Source organism: Salarias fasciatus, chromosome 6 (genome assembly GCF_902148845.1).
Source record: "Salarias fasciatus chromosome 6, fSalaFa1.1, whole genome shotgun sequence".
Lineage (NCBI taxonomy): Eukaryota > Metazoa > Chordata > Actinopteri > Blenniiformes > Blenniidae > Salarias > Salarias fasciatus.
In genome coordinates this window covers 32825144-32835329 of record NC_043750.1, presented here as the reverse complement: position 1 = coordinate 32835329, position 10186 = coordinate 32825144, and the positions used below count along the sequence as shown (strand labels likewise).

At 42.9% G+C, this 10186-nt stretch overlaps 1 protein-coding gene across 1 annotated transcript; it reads right to left on the bottom strand.

Moving 5' to 3' along the window:
• Positions 1 to 804: 804 nt before the first annotated feature.
• Positions 805 to 8946, bottom strand: LOC115390915 (LITAF domain-containing protein-like). The gene is made up of 5 exons (XM_030094962.1): positions 8874 to 8946; positions 4225 to 4321; positions 4027 to 4080; positions 3806 to 3956; positions 805 to 1745 (listed from the first exon to the last, which is right to left on the bottom strand). Exons 2-5 carry the CDS (start codon positions 4310 to 4312, stop codon positions 1640 to 1642), a joined length of 399 nt encoding a protein of 132 aa, XP_029950822.1. The 5' UTR covers positions 4313 to 4321; positions 8874 to 8946; the 3' UTR covers positions 805 to 1639.
• Between the last annotated feature and the right edge of the window lie 1240 nt (positions 8947 to 10186).

The following is a 10186-nucleotide window of genomic DNA, read 5'->3' as shown; positions in this document are numbered from 1 at the left end:
TGTGTGTGTGTGTGTGTGTGTGTGTGTGGGGGGGGGGGTTGTTGCTTCATTCAAAAAGTTTGATTTATCACAAAAATTATATTTATTACAAACTCCCAGAGCAAGAGGTGGACACATCTTTCATGCTTAATTCTAAACAGTGACCCAAAAAGTGATGAAATTCTGATTACTGAGAAGAAATACAATGCTTAATTGTTTTGGTTATTGTGCATTTCTTTCTTCATCTTACTTTTACTGAATACAGTAATTAGTAAATCTTATTAATCATCATAAAAGTGGTGCATATGATTTCTGTTCAATTGCAAATATAAAATTTGGTATGACACCTTGATTGCATTTTCCACTATTGCAGTGTTTAAAGGTGCATTGAGGAGTTTGCATGTTTTATGCGAAACAGTGCCCCCTGCAGGCCTTGGGCGTAATGCAGCTTAGTGAAAAACTCGTCCCTGTGGCTCGCGTGCAGGGAAGAGGGGGGCTCGCGTGCACGAAAGAGGGGAACTCCGTCTTCGCTCGTTTAGAAGCGCTCAAGTGAGATTTAAGTTTCTTTTACCTGGTGGAGTCTGTGCTGGAGCTGTGGCAGTGCGAGAAGCCAGTCTTTTCTTACTTTCTGGAAGATCCTGCTCAGTTGTTGCTCACTAAGCATCTGGTGGAGTAATGGCGGACAAATCGAAACCTATCCAGCCGGAGCGCGCATTACGTCATTCCTTTCAAATTCTCCCCAAAAAACTCTGGTGCCAGACCGGCACTGCAACTTTCAAGTGACAATTTAGCGCTGTTAGAGGTACTTGTAATGAATATGTCAGGACACATTGTACACATCATTAAAAATGTGTAACATATTTATGGTGGAAAATAAGTATTTTTAAGGTTGTAAAACTCCTTAATGCACCTTTAAGGATAGGCTTATTTATTGTTTTTGTTGTTAATTCTCATTTTACGCTCTAAAGTAAAAAATATAACTTCTCTCCTGAGAATTGTCACAGTTCCGAATTACACGAATGCTGCATACCCCTGTATCTGCTAGTGTCCTTGGTAGTTCACCGGTTTAACTTTGATTACAAATGGCTGTTTTACCTGGTTAATGTCCAAATCTAAATCGATGTTCTTTTCACTGCCCCTGTCAGTATTTCTTTGATGCACATTTGATAATTTCTTAGCGTCTACGATGTAGAAGTTTCTGCTGAAGAGTGCAACTGCCAAGGGTTTAAGAGAAAAACTCAATGACAAGCTGATCAATAGATTGAATCTTTGAAGCAAACATGACATTCATATTTATAAAATATTTTCATTTTTGACATTTTCACAAACTTATCTAAAATTAAAAAAAACACACAAGATACATTTCAAGATGTTATGAAATACAACATTTATGTCTGAAATATCACATTTCTATTAGATCACATACTTATGCTCTTATATTCATCTACTGATATGCTGGAACATTATATTAATTATAGAAAATATACGTGTATGTTGGCATATGAATTGGTTCAAGTCCAGATAATGAAGTTCACTCTTATGTCACATAAGGTAGTGCAGCTCAGTATATAGACAATGCAGTAATACAGGAATAACCATATGACACAGGAGTGCTGCCTTCAAGATGATGCGATCTGAACAGTTTACAATGCAGTTCTGCTCACATGCGTTTGTATTTGTAAATGACGTTGTTACAGATGGGGCAGTAGTGTTCCACGTCTTTGCAAGAATTCACGCAGAAGGGGATCAAGCAGCAAGGCCAGATGCTGTTGGTAGAGCATGGAAAAAAAAAGTTAAAACCATTAAACATGATGTGTGTAGGTAAACTCAATTTTATCCATCGAGATTGAATTTTATTTAACTGAATATTATACTCTCAGATTTAAATCACATTAAACCACAGCAAGTAAACTTCTGTTTTGATGGGTTATTTCTTTGTTGAAAGCCAGCGTCTTTGTCCAACAATCCATCCATCCATCTTCCACCACTTAGCTGGGACCGGGTCGCGGGGGCAGCAGTCAAAGCAGATGCCCAGACTGTCCCCTGTCCCCAGACACCTCCAGCTCTTTGAGGCGGATCCCAAGGCGTTCACAGGCCTGCTGAGAGGCAAAGTCTCTCCAGTGTGTCCTGGGTCTTCCCCAGAGCCTCCCCCAGGGCCTCCTGTTGGTGGAATATGCCTGAATACCTCCCCAGGGAGGAGTCCAGGAGGCATCCTAAAGATCTGAGGTGCCCAAGCCACCTCAGCTGGTTCCTCTCGATGTGGCGGAGTTGCGGCTCTACTCCGAGCTCCTCTCTGGTGACTGAGCGCCTCACCCTATGACGAAGGGAGCGCTCAGCCACCCCACAGAGGAAGCTCATTTCAGTTGCTTGTATCCAGGAACTTGTCCTTTCAGTCATGAACCAAAGCTCATGACCATAGGTGAGGGTGGGGATGTAGATTGACTGGTAAATCAAGAGCTTCGCCTTTCGGGTCAGCTCCTTCTTCACCACAACAGACTGATACAATGACCACATCACTGCAGACGCTGCACCGATCCATCTGTCAATCTCATGCTCCATCTGTCCCCAAGTAATGAACAAGACTCCAAGATACTTAAACTCCTCCACTTGGGCCAGAGTCTTCTTGTCGAGGACTATGGCCTTGGATTTGGAGGTGCTGATCCTCATCACGGTCGCCTCACACTCGGCTGCGAATCGCCCCAGTGCATGCTGTAGGTCAGGTTCTGTGGAGCCAACAGGACAACATCTGCAAAAAGCAAATATGAAATCCTGTGGCTACCAAACCTGACTCCCTCTGGCCCCTGGCTGTACCTAGAAATTCTGTCCATAAGGATTATGAACAGAACCAGTGACAAAGGGCAGCCCTGCTGGAGTCCTACATGCACCATGAACAGTCCGACTTACTGCCGGCAATGGGGACCATCTGTATGACTCTGGTCATACAGAGACTGGATAGCCCTGAACAAGGAGCCCTGGACTCCATACTCCCGGGGCACCCCCCCACAAGATACCACGAGGGACACTGCTGAACGCCTTCTCCAACTCCACAAAACACATGTGAACTGGTCGGGTGAACTCCCATGAACCCTTGAGCACCCTATAGAGGGTATAGAGCTGGCCCAGTGTTTAGTGACCAGGACGAAAACCACATTGTTCCTCCTGGATCAGAGGTTTAACTATCAGTCGAATCCTCTTCTCAAGTGCTCTGAAACAGACTTTCCGGGGAGGCTGAGGAGTGTGATCCCCCTATAGTTGGAGCAAATCTTCCGGTCCCCTTTTTTAAAAAGGGGAACCACCATCCCAGTCTGCCAATCCAGAAGCACTGTCCCCGACCGCCAAGTGGTGTTGCAGAAACGCGTCAACCAAGACAACCTCTGCACATCCAGAGAATTAAGGTAGTCAGAGTAAATCTCATCCACTCTCAGTGCCTTGCCACCGAGGAGCTTAAAAACCACCTCGGTGACTTCAGCTTGGGTGATGGATGAGTCCACCTCTGAGACCTCAGCCTATGCTTCCTCCACAAAAGATGTGGTGACGGGATTGAGGAGATAATCGAGGTATTCCCTCGAGGTAAACAGTGTTAGTAGAGACCTGCTTTCCCCTCCTGAGGCGCTGGACGGTTTGCCAGAATTTCTTGGAGGCCGACTGGTAGTCCTCCTCTATGGCCTCCCCAAGATCCTCCCCTCTGAATAAACAATAGCTCACCCTCACAAAAAAAAGTAAGTATGCTGTTCGAAATGACTAAGGAATTGCGCTAAATGGGCCAATATGCCAAAATGTTGAAGTATCGCTTTAATGGTTGTGTGTGATGATGGCTTCTACTCACAGGAAGATTCCGAGTGTGCCGCAGATCACCCATGTGAGAAGACCGTTTGTGTGTTCAGTTCGAGTGATAATGTTATTGTGGCAATAAGGACAAGCCATATGTCCAGGAACGTCTCCCAGCTGGTTTGGGTTCACCACCACCACCTGGGTCACTGTGAGCGCCAGAAAAAAAATTTAACACTAAGTTTGATTGTGAAGAAAAACACAAAGAAAGATGCTTACCAGGTTGAACTGTCACTGGCTGCTGTGCATTGTATTGGTAAGCAGGCTGTTGAGCTGCACAAAAGAGAGAAATACTTCAGTCACTTCAACTAATGTGGCATCTTTAAGTGCAGAAATTAGAACAATGCAGGTTTGTAGCAAAAGAGGAGCATAAGCGGGTAAAATGACTCAGATTAAAACACAGTGATTGATTCCTACCAGGTTGAACTGCAGGTGCAATTCCCATAGGAGGGCCAGGGTAAGGTGGTGCTGGAATTTGGGGAGGGGGTCCTTGTCCTTTCTCCATGATAGTTGTCTAAAGGATTGGTAAGCAAACAAAAATAAGAACTCACAAAAGTAGACTCTGTAACTCAAAAGTATTTATCACAGAGCACATGTCAAACTTGACTGGAATTTGAAATGTGATCTACGAGTCTTGAGAGCCAACATCCTGCATGTTTTAGGTCTCTCCCCAGTTGCATGAGAGCTCATTACTGGGCATTTTTCCAAGCTGGAGGAGGAACAACATGAGATTGAGGTGTGCTGAAGCAGAGAAACATGCAAAACATGTAGAACTCCAGCCCTTGAGGAATGCAATTTGACACCCGTCGTTGATGTTCTGAATGAAGCGATGACCACGTCAGAGTCCTTTTGCAAAAATGTATGGTCAATAGAGTTGGGTATGTAAGGACAAGTAACGAGCGTTACAAGTAGTTAAATTACTTTTGATGGGAACGAGTAGTGTAACGGCACTACTCCTTCTAGATTGGTAGTTAAACTAGCGTTACAAATGAAACGCTACGATCGTTACTTTTACAATGACTGCAAATAGAGCAACCAAAATCTTATTATTTTAAGCGGAGGTTTTTTTTATGGCCACACAGTGGTTAGCGCTCGTGCCTCACAGCAAGAAGGTCCTGGCCGGCCCCCGGCCCCGGAGGATTTGAGAAACTTTGCGCTCACCGGCGGGCCCACCGCTGGGGGTGGCGCGCCGCATCGGGGGGCCCGGGGGTCCGCAGCCGGACCTCCGGAACCGACTCGGTGCGACGCCAGGGGCGGACCTGCTCCGTAGGACCGCTGGGTGAGACCGCGGGTCTCGGTCCCGCTGCCGAGCAGGTCGGCGGGGAGCTGGTCGGAGCGGCGGGGGCGGCCGGCGGTGTGATCCGCAGTCGCCCGCCCACAAAGCCCGACCGGGCCTGGAGGCTGGGCCGCTGGGTCGGTGGACCCGACTGCCACGGCCACGCAGCTGTTAGCATCGTAGTTAGCTTAGCTCGAAGCTAAGCCGGAAGTCAATCAGAGGCGGACAACGCAAGTGGACAAAATACTCCTTCCAGTGGTCCAGGGGAGGCGTATTAGCACGTGAACTAAATCCAAATGGTTATAAAACATTTTAAAAGACGTGTTTTCTTTTCAATCAGTTAAAATAACGTTTTTATACACACAGATCTGCGCATGCGCAGTGCTCCGCGGAAGGATATACCGGAGCACAGCTCCGCGGAGCACTATGCAGTAACGAGTAGTGTAACTTCGTTACTATTTCCATGGAGTAATCAAGTAGTGTAAGGCACTACTTTTTTCAAAAGTAACGAGTAATGGGTAACTCTTTACTTTTTTGAGTAACGGACCCCAACTTTGATGGTCAAATATACAATCGTATGGTATGATGCTCATCCAACTCCTCTTCAACAAAACAAATCTCTCCAGCTCTGCATCCTAACCTCCATCATGACTTTCTCCATCCGCCTACAGAATTTTAATTTAAAGATGAAGAAGGCATAAATCAGATGTTTTTTCATATGCAAAGTTCACATACTGAAGCGGCCGCTGTAGAGTGAGAGAACCCGCCAATAAGCACAGAGACCAGTCTCAACCCGCTGGCATCTGGCCCATTTTTACAATTTTGTTATGACTGTGGGGGTCAGCGGGACAGCTGACTCCTCAGGAGGGGACTGTGTAGCAGCCGCTATAGAATGAGGGGGCGGGGGCAGTGCAAAGGACGTTGGGAAGTGCTGACTTTATTCATGTGTTGGGTGAGTTACACCCTGAGTCCAGGTGAGGTGGCTGGTGAGCACACCCCTTGGAGAAAGACATATGTGTGTGGTTCAAAATAAATACAACCTGAGCAATACAATCTGCCTTTTTGTCACTGTGAACACTGATGGTGTTACAATACGTAGTATTGGTACATACATGCTGGAATGGCCAAACCATTGTCCTAATACTCTTTGGCGTGGTTTTATTGTTCTGCTCCTGTTTGTTGAGTATAAAGACAAACCAGTCATTCTGCTTTTAGGGCCTGCGACCAATGACGTATAGAATTACTAGACCACTCACTGCCCCCTGAGAGACGGCAAATCGCAGCTGACTTCCGGTAGGGGCAAAAAGCGGATTCTGAGTGGGACGCCAGCACGGTATGTGACTTTGTGTTTCGTGATTTACCAAGGTACAGTAAACTTCTGTGTTGGAATCAAGTCACAATGCTTGAGATACATTGTGAACACCAAGCCAGGAGACCCAGGAGTTTTTTTTTTTTTTTTTTAATTTATCTCCTCTGAAACAGAAGTCACAAAGACAAGTGTAACCTGCGACTACGGAATGTGCAATTAACATGTCATTGTGTGCATTTTTTCATTTACTGTGAATAAACTTTTAATTTTTATTGCAATTACTGTGTTTCATGCTTTCATTTTTTCCATTTCTTGTCTTCCTTTGGCTGTTTCACTCAATCTGTTGTAATTATTCTAGAAATGAGTGCCCATTGTATTCAATGGACCCCACTGCTTAAATTGACTTGGATTTTTTATTACACTACTTTATCTCTTACATTTTACTCTGAGAAACCTCTCTGTATGTTAAGGTATTCAGTTCAGTTCAGTTCTTTATTGAGCATTAAAGCATTATTACATAAATATATTACATAAATACTGTGCATGTTGTGACTGCAAGAATTGCTCCTCCAGAAACTTTTTATCCCCATTTTTGTGGGAGGAAAAAAGCAACCATTCCAAGGTATGTGGGTCTGAGCAGCTGTGAAAGTCCAACTGAATAATTTGAATTGGAGAAAAATTGTTTCAAACACTTTCTTATTTGGCATTATTTCTGTTTTGGCAGAAACATTGATTTCGATCAGCGGTTAAGAAACCATCTAGAATTTACAGGACGCTGGAACAGTGAAGACAACGCCATATCCAATAAATTTGATAGGAGACAAATGAAGGTTGTGGTGATTATGGTGACACTGCAGTGAATCCCACTGGTGGTATTACGTTTTCTTTTTTTTGTGTTAGTTTTTTTTTTTTTTTTTTTTTGGTGTTTATCTTCACTGTTGCAGCGTCTTGTAAATTGTAGACGGTCCCTTAACCCCACAGCAGGACCGGCTGCTTGTAGAAATTAATATTGTTTCTGATGCTTGTTCAACAGATTCTTTTAATAAAAATGAGCTTGTAGCATGTAGTCCACCTCACAACGATGGGATGGAGGCGCCCTTTGTAATTTACTGACGTTTTGTGTAAGAGTTATTGAGACTGAAACTCAGCATCTGTCAACTAAAAACATGCTTTGTTTTTTCTTGTCTGTGAGACCTAAACAACCATGACATGCCATGACAGCGTGCCGAGGACAGAGATTTTACTGTCTGCTAACAGTAAAAGCCATAACATAACACATTTTGTCCCATCAGTGATGACCAGCAAGCCTTGAAGTCTGTGTATTTACACTGGATTACATAGCGCCCCACTGCTTCTTGCACTGCTTCTTGCCCCTACCGGAAGTCAGCGCTGATTTGCCATGGCGCCGCTGCTGTCCGCCGAGCAGCGAGCGGTCTAGTAATCCTATACGTCATTGCCTGCGACCTTCCTCCTCCACACTGTCCTCCACATTGCTATTCCTTTCTTCAAAATGACCTGTCTGTAAAAGTGGTTAGTGCTGTAAACCAAGTCATGGGGTTTCTATGAAACTTGTTTTGATTGTTTATTGACTTTGATATGTATTCATGAATTCCCATATCAGCTGAGGAACTGGAGCTGACTCTGGGAGAAAGCAGATTATTCCTGTACAAGGCTACCAGTCCATCACAGGTAAAATCCAGACAGACTGACAATCACACACATTGACTGACAGGAAATGCAGAGAGCCACCAGTTGACCTCGCTCAAATGCTTCAGAATGAGGAAGAAAACCTTCTTGAGAACAGTAAGTGCACTGCAGAACAATACATGATTTCATAGGTGGGGAGAGTCACCAAGTTGAGTCATTTTACAGTCATCACAAAACACAGAAAGCAGGTGGAGATCCATACACTAAGAAACAGGTGACCAAAAAAAAAAAAAAAAAAAAAAAAAGGTGAACCTTCACATCTTGTTTAAACTGTCCATCTCACCCTGCAGTCAAAAACAGATTTCCTCTCAAGCATGTCTGCTTTCATTTTACGCTATTTCTTTTGAGACTGCTCGTCACAGCTGATGTCATTACAGTATTATTATTGCTTTAACTGCCTATTCATCACAGTCATTATGCACAAGAGGAAACACCCAAAGGCTTCACCAAAGAAAGAAGTACAGGCCACTGACAGGCTCGTCTTTGTTAAAGTTGGAGCTGTTTTTTTCCCATATAATTGTTTAAAGAAATTATTTAACTGAGCAGACATATTTCAGTAATACTTAATTTGATGATCTTTTAAAATAAAAAAAATAGAAGGTTGTCTTGATTTTCATGTTTTATTCAATTTGACAAATAAATTATATTTTCTTTAAAAAAAATAGGGCTTACATGCTGTCGATGTCAGTAAAGAAAAAAATGTTTAAAAAAGAATTATCTCTTTGCTCTTTTAAAAGAAGCATTCGTAGATTTTAAAATACTTTTCCTGCTTACCTTGCCTTGAAGGTGTTGTCACAGCCTGGAACTGCTCTGTTCAGAGGAATTTGTGGAACTGAGGTGAAGCAACACACGTTACTGGTCTGCTTGAGAAAGGAGGTGGGGCAGAGTATTGAAACCTTTGTGAAGAGTCACCTTTGTTAATGTCATCTTATTTTTGCTGCACAAACATCATTAGTTTTTTTAGTTGCATGTTCACTTGATAAGGAAAAAAACCCAAAGGACCCCATTGTAAAAAAATGATAAAATTACGTTTTTAATCGACAGTTTTTTAAATCCCCAAGACTGGGGAAGGCCGCGTTGTGCCCTTCCTTCTTCAACACACTTCAGATGCTCCAGTTTGTTTAATTCATGAAGCGTTAACTTTCCATGGGTTTTATTTCTTTTGTTTCAGTGAGCCACTAAACAAGAGTCAACAGCAAAGAAAAACATCATCGGCAAAAAAGATAATTTCCCGTTAGTGCAACACAAATTCAACACTCATTTTACACATGCATCTTGCACCATTCAAAGGAAAATAGTTTTATTAATAGTACTTTGCAGCAGGTTGAGATTTATGGAGAGCGTAACAAACAGATTCCTTTAATTTTTGTACTTAGTTCAGTCAGTAAAGTTTATTTATATAGCACCTTTCACAGACAAAAAAGCCACAAAGTGCTTCACAGCATAAATAAATAAGACAACAATTAAATACACATAGACAAATAAACACTAAAAATGAGATCGAAACAGGCCCAAAAAACTAAGCAAATGCTTGAGAGAACAATAAGGTTTTAAGTTGTGTCTTAAAAGTGTCAACAGACACAACTGAGCAGAGAGAGAGCGGGAGATCATTCCAGAGCCTGGGAGCAACGGCCTGGAATGATCGGGCTCCTCTGGTGTTAAACCAGGTACGCAGCACCTTTAAGAGATTCTGGTCCGCAGACCTTAAAACCCTCACAGGGGAGTAAGGCTGGAGCAGGTCGCGAATATAAGACCAGATAAGACCACATGGTGGGAATAGCCAAGTCATAAACCTGAAAGTCTTTGTCCTTGTTTTTCCTTTCTCTGCTCCCGCTTTTCAAACTTTTTTAAATTAATTTTTTTGTTATTTTGTTCTTAAAGAAATCAGTGTTTTGTGTGTCACTTTTCTGTCAAAGTATTATGTCTCTCACATTCTTGAACTTTATTTTGCAGTTCATGTTTGCTCATTTACAGCACAGGCTTATCCCACTCCAATGTTCACAATAGGAAAGGTTTAACATGAGAAGTATGGTGTGAATAATATACTAAAATTAACACAGATGAAATTTCACTGATTCCTGTTGCTA

Coding starts and splice junctions, on each gene's coding strand:
- LOC115390915 (XM_030094962.1), bottom strand. CDS start 4,312: ATGGAGAAAGGACAAGGACCCCCTCCCCAAATTCCAGCACCACCTTAC. Junction 4,081..4,224: donor TGCACCTGCAGTTCAACCTG/GTAGGAATCAAT, acceptor TCTTTTGTGCAG/CTCAACAGCCTGCTTACCAA. Junction 1,746..3,805: donor GGCACACTCGGAATCTTCCT/GTGAGTAGAAGC, acceptor CTCTACCAACAG/CATCTGGCCTTGCTGCTTGA.